A 14,444-nucleotide genomic window follows, 5' to 3' on the forward strand; every position below is an offset into this window, starting at 1 on the left:
TCCCATATATTTTTAGCAGTCCCAGACTATTTCCCATATATTTTGAATAGTCCCAGACTACTTCTCATATATTTTTAGTAGTCCCAGACTACATCCCATATCTTTTGAATAGTCCCAGACTATATCGATACGGGGTAGTTTATTTTTAGTAATGGCCTCAACTACTACGAGTCATTACGGACCCGTCTGTTTCCGAATAGTCCCAGACTACTTCCTATATTTAAAATCCTCCCTCACCTTTATCTTGACCAATGCTTTATAGGAATTTTTAGTAAGTTTAGAATTTAACCCCAAAATAATGAATAAAGATTACTGACCTTATCTTGCAGCTGAGAATTCAATGTTCGTTGAATCTCGTCACCACCTCTGTCGCGTACCAATTTGCCACCGGCCTGTAAAGAACCCACAGAAAAGGGCCAGGTCTTTGATTTACGGATATTTCATCCGCCCGTGCACGGTTTCGGTGTCTCCTTGGAACGACAGCGGCAGTTTGAGATCCGGCTCGAAGGACCAATTGTTAAAGGAATTTTATATCTTTGATGATAATAATCAAGAATCAATTTGCCTTGACTAATGCCCAAGGTTTGTAAGACAATGGGTTAAAATAATTAGGCAAGGACTCAGCTTTCTGCAAAAGGTATCTGTAGCTTTTATTCAGAGAACGTTCTGAGGTCAGGATAACAAAACAGTCATTATATAGTTCTTGCTTTCTTACGCACATGCATTTACACACACTGTTGGTGACCTGTCTCCCCCACAAACTTCTCACACTCTTTATCACTCCCCTGATCTCGCCTGTTTCTTTCCCTCAAGATAAGAAATGCTTTGAAGCTTTCACTCCCAGGAACATGTGTCTCCTGGTGTCCCTCGTAATTGCATATACACATTCCTTTCCCTATCACATGGTTCCTGAACTTTCCAGAACTAATCAAACTTATCTATCCCTACATTGATCATTACATTGATTATTCATTAACCATTCTGTATGACTAATAATTCATCATGGTCTATTGATTCATTTACCTTTAATAGATAATTCTCTTATCAGCTTCAATGCCATTCAACTCTCCTTCCGTGGTCTCCAACTGCTCCTAAAAACAAGTAAAACTAAATGCATGCTCTTCAACCGATCGCTGCCTGCACCTGCCCGCCCATCCAGCATAACTTCTCTGGACGGTTCTAACTTAGAATTTGTGGACAACTACAAATACCTAGGTGTCTGGTTAGACTGTAAACTCTCCTTCCAGACTCACATCAATCATCTCCAATCCAAAGTGAAATCTAGAATTGGCTTCCTATTTCGCAACAAAGCATCCTTCACTCATGCTGCCAAACATACCCTCGTAAAACTGACCATCCTACCAATCCTCGACTTCGGCGATGTCATTTACAAAATAGCCTCCAATACCCTACTCAACAAGCTGGATGCAGTCTATCACAGTGCCATCCGTTTTGTCACCAAAGCCCCATATACAACCCACCACTGCGACCTGTATGCTCTCGTTGGCTGGCCTTCACTTCATAATCGTCGCCAAACACATTGGCTCCAGGTCATCTACAAGACCCTGCTAGGTAAAGTCCCCCCTTATCTCCGCTCACTGGTCACCATAGCAGCACCCACCTGTAGCACGCGCTCCAGCAGGTATATCTCTCTGGTCACCCCTAAAGCCAACTCCTCCTTTGGTCGTCTCTCCTTCCAGTTCTCAGCTGCCAATGACTGGAACGAACTACAAAAATCTCTAAAACTGGAAACACTTATCTCCCTCACTAGCTTTAAGCACCAGCTGTCAGAGCAGCTCACAGATCTCTGCACCTGTACATAGCCCATCTTTAATTTAGCCCAAACTACTACCTCTTCCCCTACTGTATTTATTTATTTTATTTATTTTGCTCCTTTGCACCATATTATTTATATTTTAACTTTTAACTTTCTTCAAACTACAAATCTACCATTCCAGTGTTTTTCTTGCCATACTTTATTTACTTTGCCACCATGGCATTTTTTTGCCTTTACCTCCCTATCTCACATCATTTGCTCACATTGTATATAGTCTTATTTTTTTCTACTGCATCATTGATTGTATGTTGTTTTACTCCATGTGTAACTCTGTGTTTTTGTATGTTGTCGAACTGCTTTGCTTTATCTTGGCCAGGTCGCAATTGTAAATGAGAACTTGTTCTCAACTTGCCTACCTGGTTAAATAAAGGTGAAATAAATAAAATTAAAAAAAATACGGTGCGCATCACTGCAGAACAAGGTGCCTGTCTGGTCACACGCTCCTTAAAGCGAGTGCGTGGAGGAGACACAGGACGTACCAGACTGGGGAGGTGCACTGAAGGCCAGATGCGTGAAACAGGTGCATATGACACCGAACTGGTGTCACGCTCCTCAGCACGTCCGCTCTGCAGCGCTCTCAATGCCAACACCTCTCTCCGGAATCTTGCGTTGAGTTCCTCACTCGTCTCCCTGACTGGCTCTGGTTCACCCCTCGGCTCTCCACGGTAAGCACGAGGAGTTGCTCAGGTCCCAAACCTGAATCCACCAAACTCCCTGTGTGCCACCCCAAAACATTTTTTGGGGGAGCTGCCTCTCGGGCTTCCGTCGTTGCCGTGCTAGTTCCTCGTATTGTCGCCGTTCCTCTCTCGCTGTCTCCGCCTGCTTGCCTTGATGGTATAACGACTCGTAATATCGCCGTTCTGCTCTCGCTGCTTCAATTGGATGGCGATACTCCTCCTTTGGATGGCGATACTCCCCGGGCCTTGTCCAGGGTCCTGCCCCATCCAGGATTTCTTCCCATGCCCATTCCTGTTTACCACGCTGCTTGGTCTTTTGGTGGTGGGAGATTCTGTCACGGTTGTCGTATGATCAAGGAGCGGACCAAAGCGCAGCATGTGTATCGTTCCACATTTTCTTTATTAAACTGTGAAACTATGCAATACATACAAATAAACTAATAAACAAAACAACAAAACGTGATGAAGAGGTGCAACATACACTAACTCAAAATACAATCTCCCACAAACCCAGGTGGGAAAAACAACTACTTAATAAGTGTGATCTCCAATTAGAGACAACGATGACCAGCTGCCTCTAATTGGAGATCATCCCAACAAAAAAAAACATAGAAATACAGAAACAAGAACATGACAAAATAGAAAATCTAAACTAGACACAACCCCCTCACGCCTTGACCTACTCTACCATAGAAAATAAAAGCTTCTATGGTCAGGACGTGACATAATATCCTTAATCAATCAAATCAATCAATCAAATTTATTCATAAGCCCTTTTTACATCAGCCGATGTCACAAAGTGCTATACAGAAACACAGACTAAAACCCCAAGCAGCAAGCAATGCAGATGTGGAAGCACTGTGGCTAGGAAAAACTCCCTAGACTCCCTTAATGTGTCTCCATTCCCTCCCCCCTTCCAAGGCCAGTGGTTTTTCCCTCCTCTTGTTGTCTCCTCCATCTTTTTTTGTGGTTGCCTGGCTGGAACAATCCTCTGTCTAATTGTTGGTAGGTCTTTAATCCTGCCAGATCCCAGTAATGCAGCACAGTGCAGTGTAGCATGGCCCGGTCCGCTCCTAATAGGATCTAGTGTATTAACGCTCAGGACAATACTGCCAGCTGTCGCAGACTAGAGCCCCCTACTGGCAAGAGAGAGAGGGAGGTAAAGAGGGAGAAAGAAAGGGAGGGGGTGGAGAGAGAGAGAGAGCGAGAGAGAGAGAGAGAGAGACAGAGAGAGACAGAGAGAACGTGTGTGTGCCTGGAAAGTGTAATGTTCTTAGTCCTGTGTGGAATGACAGAGAGAGCAGCTCATGGAGTCGCAGAAAACCCCCTAAAGTGCAGAGGGGACAACTGCCTTTCTCCCTACTACTTTTTTTTCTGCAAACCTATATCTATTCCACCCACTCCTTTTTCTCTCTATCTCTATCTTCCGCTTCTTAGTTATTTTCTCTCTTTAATCACTTTTCAGTCCCTCCCTTCTCTCCCCGTCTCTTTGTTTCCGTCTTTCACCCAACCCGCTCCTGCCATCCAGTCTGTCGCCTCTCTACTGGCTCTATATGGTTGACTGAGTGACCGACCAGGGACTCTGGTGGAGTGAGTGTCCGTGTCCGGGACTGTGGAGGACTTTCCGGGAGAGTCAGGATGGCGGTGAACTTTGCAGAGGTGCGGGGTCGGGTGAAGAATGTGTGTGCGCAGAACGGGCTCCTCATCCTGTCTGTGTTGGCTGTGGTCATTGGCTGTATGATGGGGTTCCACCTGCGGGGCAAGCAGCTCTCCGACCAGGTCAGTGTCAAAACTAACACCTGCAGGGTGTCCTGTTCCCTCAACCAACCAACACACACCCTTCAATAGTACCCTTCCTTCAATAGTCATTCCCACCATCCCATAAGGACCTGTTCCTTCACACCTCCGCTACAGTTACCACTCCTCTGCTGACCTGAAACACCCTGGGTCTCCTGTTCCCTTACCCCCCCAACCCCCCACCCCATGTTCCCAAAAAGGGAATGGCTGGTAGCCTAGTGGTTAGAGCATTGGGCCAGTAACCGAAAGGTTGCTAGATCAATTCCCTGAGCTGACTAGGTAGAAATCTGTCGTTCTCCTCCTGAACAAGGCAGTTAACCCACTGTTCCTAGGCTGTCATTGTAAATAACAATTTGTTCTTAACTGACTTGCCTAGTTAAATATAAAAATCCCTTCTCCTTACAAATGTGGTGTCCTTGACCCGCTGCACCCTGTTCTCCCTGTCCACTGGTCCCCCTGTCCTCCTGTCCTTGAAAAACACCTTACATAAGAACTGTCCTCCCAAACATTCCCCTCTTTCTTAACACCAACCTCTCCTCAAACACAGCTGTTGTCCTACCATGTGACAATACCAACCTTAATAGCACTGTGTGATTGAATTGTGAATTACCACACACACTTATGTTGTGAGTGTTGAGGTGGGTGCAATGGGGGTTGAGAAAGAGGGAGATCGCTCTATAAGCTGTTGCTGAATATAGACGATCCAACAAAGCCTCTCTGCTCTTTAATGTCGCAGTACCAATGGCTGCTGTCGCTTAGTGGCTAGACCTGAGGCTAGATCACTGTTCTGTCTCTAGGAGGACACTGATCAGACTGACTTATGGAAAGAGACAACATTTTCTGTTTACAAAAGAGCTGGTATACTCAGCTAAAAAATGATATTAAAGTTGAAACACTTCCAAACACAACTCATCCAGTGATTCATGCTGCTGGGTAATGCTGTCCATCCTGCCCCTATTGATTTGTTTGGCTTCACTTGTCCTGTCTGAATTTGTTTTCAAAATAAACATCTTCTCATCAGCCGCGCTCCATATTTGTGAGATGAAGGATTGTTAGTGGCTGTTGCTGTGGCTGTGGAGGCTTAGCTGTGAAGCACATAGATGGGATATAGAGCAGAACACTGCTGTCATTCCCTGTTTGTTTTTTCTTCTTCAATATTTGTTGAAAAGGTATATTCACTTTATTTGGACAGAGATAGATTTGAATAAGACAGGGGATACAGAGAGGGGGGAGATGCAGAGTTACCCGCTAGACCAGCTTCAAGCATGGCATTCGCTGTTTATCAGATAAATAACAGAATACATTGAAATTAGACTCAGTTCATTTGAGAGCATTCTGTTCAAATTAAATATACAAAGGTAATTACGGCACACAATGTACACAATCGGCTGTGCTAATTTTACACATGGGGGGAGTGACAATCCACCAGCCCTGTGGGTTCTGAAAATGAACATTTACTGTTTGTTCTTAGCGACTGTCTTATTACATTGTGTACCGGTGTACTGGTATCTTGTAATTTCAATGATTGACGTAATAAAACAGGACTGTATGAATAATTGGTTATGTGACATTATACATTATTTAGAATGTACACTGAGTGCACAAAATATGACCGACTGACAAGGTGAGTCCAGGTGAAAGCTATGATCCCTTATTGATGTCACTTGTTAAATCCACTTCAATCAGTGTCGATGAAGGAGAGGAGACAGGTTGAAGAAGGATTTTTAAGCCTCGAGGCAACTGAGACATGGATTGTGTATGTGACAAAATATTTAAGTGCCTTTGAACGTGGTATGCCAGGCGCACCGGCTTGTGTCAAGAACTGCAACGCTGCTGGGTTTTTAACGCTCAACAGCTTCCTGTGTGTATCAAGAACGGTCCACCACCCAAAGGACATCCAGCCAACTTGACACAACTGTGAGAAGCATTGGAGTCAGCATGGGTCAGCATCCCTGTGGAACGCTTTCGACACCTTGTAGACTCCATGCACCGGCGAATTGAGGCTGTTCTGAGGGCAAAAGTTGGGGTGCAACTCAATATTAGGAAGGTGTTCCTAATGTTTGAAGAAAAAACAAATGTATCATCTATGGAGATGACAAACTTTGCAGAAAATAATATCTCAAATTGGAAAAGGAGAGTTTCCTGGGGACAAAATAATATGAAGTTACAAAACATTATGGGTATCTCTTCCAGCAGTTACCGTCTGTAGGTAGCCCGCGAGACCGAGTGGATTTTGTCAAAGTAGTATATTTGATAAGAGTCTGAAGCTCTGATAACACCACAATATTGCAACCGTTTAAAGGTCCATTAGACTGGTGGATAAGAGAGCAAGGAGAAGGAAATGGCTTCAATTTACAGTAGTAGTCATGGTGATAAGAGCTACTCATTACTGACATAAAACATCCTAGTTGGTTTTCTTTGAACATTCCATATGTTCTAAACATTAGTCCCAAAAAGATCCCCCCCCCCCAAAAAAAAAGTTATCTCCGGTGCTGTCATATAAGTGGGAGAGAAGACTTAGGAGAATATGATGGAAAAATCAACAAAGTGGAATTCAAGAGGCATCTAATGGTGCCTTGGGAGGGTTTTTGTTTTCGGTTGAAGTAGTTCCTCAATAGCTACTCTTCTGTCTCAATTTCTACCAAAAACATGTTCAAGGGTGCTGTATTTCTGCTCGTGGTGGAGCTCTATCTACATTACCACACGTTTCTTCGAGATGGCCTTCCAAAATATCCAGCACTTCCTTCATTTATATGACTGACCAAGTGGGATATTGTTGGTTGTTTTTACTGAGCTTTGTGCTCTCTTCCTACCTTCTGGCTAGTTGCTACTCACTGTGTATCTCTTGAACACAATTGCTACTCACAGAGTTTACACATGCAGCCAAATTCTGATCTTTTGCCAAATTATTGGTAAATGATCTGATCTGATTGGTCAAAAAGATAATTTAGTGCCAAAGATCCGAATTAGGCTGCCCGTATAAACGCAGCCTAAGAGAACACCGTGGGAAGCAACTTCCCACTTGGTAAGTCATATAAACTAAAGAAATGCTGGATATTTTAGAAGGCCATCTTGAAGACACTTGTAGTACTGCAGATAGAGCTCCACCAGGTCGAGCAGAAATACAGCACCCTTGAACAGGCACGTTTTGGCCAAAATTCTTAGACAGAAGAGTAGCTATTCAGGAACTACTTCAACAGAAAAACCAAAACCCTCCCAAGGCCTCTTCAAACACAGACACAAGGCTGCGTTTAGACAGGCAGCCCAATTCTGAGCTTTCTTTCACCAATTGGTCTTTTGACTAATCACATCAGATATTTTTCAGAGCATATCTGATTGGTCAAAAAAACAATTTGTGATTTTTTTTTATTTTTAGAATTGGGCTACTTGTCTAAATGCAGCTATAGAGCCACAGTGAATCCAGTAGCTCTTTTACATGGATTAGGCTAATGTTGTACTATGGAGGGGAAGCAAAGGAAATGTTTGAGGGGTAACCAAAATTATACTATTATTTGTTATGAGAGCTGGTTTTCTATCCCCTCTTTCTGCTGTGAGGTAGAGTGGGTAGGAGAAAGTAGAGTACTGGAGGCGGAGGAGGTCCTGAGGGTGTAGCCATGTCTTCATAGGGAATGGGAGGGGGGGAGTGAGTGGATAGATGCACACAACATACCATCACCCCTACTCTCCCCCTCCACTGTCTTGAAGGTTATTTCTCAAACCGACAACGGTTTGTTCTGCACTAAGGCAAAAAAACAAACCATACAAAGTATACACATAGTTGAGGTGGAGGAAGGAACAATTGAATGTTTGTTTGCGTTGTATTTCTCCTGTTTGTTTGGGAATGGTTTAGATACCTTTTTTCCCGCCACCTAAAACTAGTCTATAGCAAAAGGATCGTCTAATATAATTAACCAGATTAATAATTTGCTTAATTTGAGAGACTGTGATGCCACTGCTTTTAAGCCTTGTTCACTCTGGCAGTTTGAAGTCACTAAAATCAAATTTTTATGCATATTTGAGTCAGTTCTTTTTCCTGTAGTCTGAACAGCCAAAAAGCACATTGAATCGGATATTTCAAACCATCTTCATATGTTGTTTGAAAGCAGATACTAATCTGATTCCTGGCCATACAACTTCACATTTATGTCATTTAGCAGACAATCTTATCCAGAGCGATTTACAGGAGCAGTTAGGATTAAGTGACTTTCTCAAGGGCACATTGACAGATTTTCACTTAGTCGGTTCAGGGATTCAAACTAGCAACCTTTCAGTTACTGGCCCTACGCTCTTAACGACTAGGCTACCTGCCACCCTCGTGCCTGAATGGTCAAATCTGATTTATTAAGTGGTAGACTGTTATTTGGCATATCTTGTTGCTTGCTAGCTACTCTGTTGACAGTTTGACAAGAACATGTGGTAGCTAACTAGCTTGTTCATTCTTTACAAACAAATTTGTGAATGTGCTTGAATGCTAAACAGATAGCTAGTTGACTGCTGTGGCTAGCCAAAAAAGGACTTGTTTTAAACACACCCGTCGTTACTATGACAACTAGCGTAGCCATGTCAGCAAAAGACCGCTGCCTGAACACACACAAATCTGGATTGGTCACTTGTAACTTGTTCTTTGGACAGTCAGTTTCCAAAACGCATTTGAAAAACAAAACTGATTTGAGCATTAACGCCTGCAGTGTAAACAAGGCTTCAGAGCAACTGACTCAAACTAATCTTCCCAAATCTAGATCTCCACACAATTATTTTAAAACCCTCTGAACCCTAACCCCGGTCCCCTTTCCCTCCCATTTTGCTGTCCTGCTATCATGCAACAGATGTATTGCATGATATTACAAACAAGATGAACCATCAGGTCTTATATAGCGATCATTTATGGGTTATGATATGATCAACCTCCCAAAATGTCACTGGGTGTTTCATTTATTGGGATTAGGTGGTTATAATTGGGGCAGTGTGTGCATGTGCCACATGTCAGCCTTGTGTTCGGCAGATGCCAGGGCCTGATACCAGCTGTGTGTGCGCGTCTCTCCCGTGACACACACACTCACTACTAATCAGCCCGCCATTTGACTGCAGTGATCCTGATCTAATCTCTCTCTCCTCCTGTCTTTCCACCCCCTCTTCCTTCCTAATATTAAACAACAGCTAAAGCTCTTTAGCCGTTATCATCTCTCAGACTTATTGTGTTTGAATTCATCCCTCTCGCTCCCTTCCTCTCTCTCTCTCTCAAAACCTTCTCTCTATCTCTCCACACCTCTCTGTTCCCAACATCTTTGTTTCTCCCACTACTCTCCATCCCCCCCAACCATCCCTCTCTCTATCCTCCTCATATCCACATCCTAAGGAATTGTAAACACTTCCCATCTTAGTAAATACAGTAGAACAAATTATAGTAAATACCTGAGAGGTTGATGTTCTAACAGATGCCTATTTAATTATTTATCTGGATTGAATATTCCCATTCATATCACATGCTGTTTGTAACTTGCCACTGAAGTTTAAAGGGGATCATTTTATGTTGGTGACTTTTCCTGTTGAAAAATAATATCTGACGTATAAATACAGTAATGTACACACACTTAAGGGTAAAAAAATATGTTTTGAGCAACGTAGTGTTTGTTTTTTTACACAAATGCAAACTTCACAGAGTAGGCCATTCAAGGAGTTGGTCTGATGGTGGTCCCATTGTGTGTTTTTACCTTTGTGGGTACATTACTGCATTTATTCTTGGCATAAAGCTTTTAAGTTGGTCTGAAACTCTTTGTTTACAGGCCACATCAAGCCTGCAAGTCACGTTATACTGGTTTACAAAGTGATTTCTAATGGAATCCAACAATTGAAACGTTTAATAACCCCATACCTGAATTCAGAATGACTGCCAGGGTTGGGGTAATGTATTATTGAGACTATCTAAATCATATAAACTGGAACCGCCATCTCAGCAACAGGTGCAATAAGTCCAACTACAAACTGATTTGATTAGTTAAAAAAAGTATGTTATTTATGTTTGTGTAGCATAATATTAACCAACCAAACACAGTGCATGCAAAAACACAGGTATTGAAACAAACAATTCAGAAAAATCTACCTGTAAGAGAGCATGCTGGGAAATATGATAATGATGAGCGTGGTTTTGAGTTGTTTTGATCAAACAAGTTTGTTGAGTAAACACACTAACACATTAGCTCAAGTTCTTGTCCTTTTGAAGTCTGCTTAACTCGCGTAATAACGCTGATTAAACGATTGGTTGAGTTGGCTTTTTGACAGTGTTGCCTTCCAAAGGCAACAAGAATTTGTAATTTTACTCAACAAGCTTTTTCAAATTCAGCTTACTTCGAGAAGAGTTTGTTGAGTAAACAAACTTGAACACATTACTTCAAATTATAACGCTGATTAGGAACTGGTTAAGTTGGCTTTTTACAGTGTGGTAAATCCAAAATGCCTATCTACAGTAAGCCTACCCAATATTTACAGTAGGTCTATCTACCCTAACTAACATCCTGCTCTGCTTTGTTTGTCCTCTCTGTGTTTATGTAGGAGGTGAAGTACTTCCAGTTTCCTGGAGAGCTCCTGATGAGGATGTTGAAGATGCTCATTCTGCCTCTCGTCGTCTCCAGGTAGGAACACAACAGAGGGCATGCTGGGTAGTTCACCCTCCTCCCAACACACACACACATACACAGTACTTGGAAAATATTTGTGCTTGTATTGATCTTCGCTGACAAAAAGACAACATCTACTTCCATGCCCTGTCCTTCTGACTTGGAAACTAGCTGCAGTATGTCCTAGAATTTGCTGTTGTTTATTTATAAGATTACATTTTCAGGTCATGCAGTTCTGCTGTTGTTTGCAGAACTGTGAGTGTGTTTGGTGTTAGCTACATATGACTGCTGAGAAATGTAAAATAAAACTACATAAACACACTCAAAAGCCATGAGGTCGAAGGAATTGTCCATATAGCTCCGAGACAGGATTGTGTCGAGGCACAGATCTGGAGAAGGGTACCAATACATTTCTGCAGCATTAAAGGTCCCCAAGAACACAGTGGCCTCCATCATTCTTAAATGGAAGAAGTTTGGAACCACCAAGACTTTTCCTAGAGCTGGCCACCCGGCCAAATTGAGCAATCGGGGGAGAAGGGCCTTGGTCAGGGAGGTGACCAAGAACCTGATGGTCACACTGACAGAGCTCCAGAGTTCATCTGTGGAGATGGGATAACCTTCCAAAAGGACAACCATCTCTGCAGTACTCCACCAATCAGGGCTTTATGGTAGAGTGGCCAGACGGAAGCCACTCCTCAGTAAAGTTTGCCAAAAGGCACCTAAAATTCTCTCAGACCATGAGAAACAAGATTTTCTGGTCTGATGAAACCAAGATTGAACTCTTTGGCCTGAATGCCAAGCGTCACGTTGGAAGGAGACCTGGCACCATCCCTACGGTGAAGCATGGTGGTGGCAGCATCATGCTGTGGGGATGTTGTTCAGCGGCAGACTAGTCAGGATCTAGGGAAAGATGAATGGAGCAAAGTACAGAGTGATCCTTGACGAAAACCTGCTCCAGAGCGCTCAGGATCTTGGACTGGGGTGAAGGTTTGCCTTTCAACAGGACAACAACCCTAAGCACACAGCCAAGACAAAGCAGGAGTGGTTTCGGAGTGGTTTGAGTGGCCCAGCCAAAGCCTGGACTTGAACCTGATCGAACATCTCTGGAGAGACTTGAAAATAGCTGTGCAGTGACGCTCCCCATCCAACCTGACAGAGCTTGAAAGGATCTGCAGAGAAGAATGTGAGAAAGTCCCCAAATACAGGTGTGCCAAGCTTGTAGCGTCATACACAAGAAGATTCAAGGCTGTAATCGCTGCCAAAGGTGCTTCAACAAAGTAGTTGTAAAGGGTCTGAATACTTATGTAAATGTCATATTTCCATTTTATTTTCATTAATAAATGTCCAAAAATGTCTAAAAAAATGGTTTTGCTTTGTCATTATGGGGCATTGTGTGTAGATTGATGAAGGCAAAAACTATTTAATCCATTTTAGAATAAGGCTGTAACATAACAAAATGTGGAAAAAGTCAAGAGGTATGAAAACTTTCTGAATACACTGTATATATTTCAGGAGCTTTCTTTTATCTCCTAGATACATATCTCCTAGATATAAGACAGTCACTTCAAAACCTTATTCCTAATGATTTATTTTTTGACTGTCTTTTTTTTTGCCATACATTTTTATGGGCTATAGTGGTTGTCACGTCCTGATCCTAGTAAGATGTAATTTTCTATAGTAGAGTAGGTCAGGGCGTGACAGGGGATGTTTTTGTGTTTTTCTATGTTTTCTATTTCTATGTTTAAGTTCTAGTTATTCTATTTCTATGTTGGGATTGTTTGGGTTGATCTCTAATTGGAGGCAGCTGATCCTCATTGCCTCTGATTAGAGATCATATTTAAGTAGGGGTTTTTCTTCCTGGGTTTTGGTGGATGTTTTCTGTTTAGTGTGTTTCACCTGACGGAACTGTTGTCGGTCGTTTTGTTGTTTTGTTCTAGTGTCTTCATAATAAAAGTGAATATGAGCACTATACACGGTGCGCCTTGGACCCCTTTATACGACCCGCGTTACAGTGGTAAAGGCCAAATTCAATATTTTATCAAATTATTTTGCAATCTTAAAACAATTCAATTTAAAACAATATGTAATCTTAGTAGATCCCCCCATAAGGTGAAACGTTTGAATGAAATATAGGCCTACTGCTTCTATATTCTAATATTCTAAAAGTATTTTTTTTTATTAATCAGCTTCATGGTTTAATATACAGTTGGCTGTTTTTTCCGTGCATCGGCAAGACAGAACACTTGGGGTAAGACAAGGGGTGGCGGTCTGTGTCTATTTGACAATAACAGTTGGTGCGCGAAATCAAATATTAAGGAAGTCAGTGGTGTAAAGTACTGAAGTAAAAATACTTTAAAGTACTACAGTACTTAAGTAGTTTTGGGGTATCTGTACTTTACTTTACTAATTATATTTTTGACAACTTTTACTTCACTACATTCCTAAAGAAAATAATATACTTTTTACTCCATACATTTTCCCTGACAACCAAAAGTACTTGTTACATTTTGAATGGCTAGCAGGACAGGAAAATAGTCAAATTCATGCACTTACTGTATCAAGAGAACATCCCTGGTCATCCTATTGCCTTTGATCTGGCGGACTCACTAACCACAAATGCTTTGTTTATGTCTGACTGTTGGAGTGTGCCCCTGGCTATCCGTAAAAAAAAAAAAAAGAAAATGGTGCAGTCTGGTTTTCTCAATATAAATAATTTTAAATTATTTATACTTTTATTTTTACTTTCAATACTTAAGTATATTTTAGCAATTACATTTACTTTTGATACTTTTACATACCCCAACCAGAAGCCATGGATAACAGGCAACATCCGCACTGAGCTAAAGGATAGAGCTGCTGCTTTCAAGGAGCGGGACTCTAACCCGTACACTAATAAGAAATCCTGCAATTCCCTCAGACGAACCATCAAACAGACAAAATGTAAATACAGGACTAAAATTGAAGACTTGCAAACTATTATGGACTACAAAGGGAAGCCCAGCTGCAAACTTCCCAGTGACACAAGCCTACCAGACGAGCTAAATTACTTCTATGCGCGCTTCAAGGCAGCAACACTAAAGCATGCATGAGAGCACCAACTGTTCCAGACGACTGTGTGATCACGCTCTTTGTAGCCAATGTTATTTAACCTTTATTTAACTAGGCAAGTCAGTTAAGAACAAATTCATTACAATGACAGCCTCTTATTCTTCTTAAAACTGCATAAAAGTTTGTAAGGAAACATTTCACGGTAAGGTTGTATTCCTGTTGTATTCAGCGCATGTGACAAATAATAACATTAGATTTTTGGGATTTTAAGAAATCCAGCGGTAACCTGCAGGAGCACGTTGACCTTCTACCTGTGCGTTGCAATCGACGTTTCACAATATTGTTGAGCCATTAACTATCTCTCCTGATTCACCTAATCAAGGGATTAATGATTAGTTGACAAGTTGAATCAGGTACGCTAGCTGAGGAATAGTTAAAATACATGGAACCGCCGGGGGCCCACGAGGAGAG

General features: G+C 42.0%; 1 protein-coding gene across 1 annotated transcript in view; it reads left to right on the forward strand.

Annotated features, from left to right (window-relative positions):
• The first annotated feature begins 3,809 nt into the window (after positions 1-3,809).
• LOC115169301 (excitatory amino acid transporter 5-like) overlaps positions 3,810-14,444 on the forward strand; it is a 90,628-nt gene continuing 79,993 nt past the window's right edge. Inside the window, exons 1-2 of the mRNA XM_029724789.1 lie at positions 3,810-4,293; positions 10,861-10,940. Coding sequence (XP_029580649.1) covers positions 4,153-4,293; positions 10,861-10,940 — 221 coding nt within the window. The 5' untranslated portion in view covers positions 3,810-4,152. The remainder of the gene's footprint in view (positions 4,294-10,860; positions 10,941-14,444) is intronic.

The sequence above is a fragment of the Salmo trutta genome, chromosome 31, assembly GCF_901001165.1.
Source record: "Salmo trutta chromosome 31, fSalTru1.1, whole genome shotgun sequence".
NCBI classification, from domain to species: Eukaryota; Metazoa; Chordata; class Actinopteri; order Salmoniformes; family Salmonidae; genus Salmo; species Salmo trutta.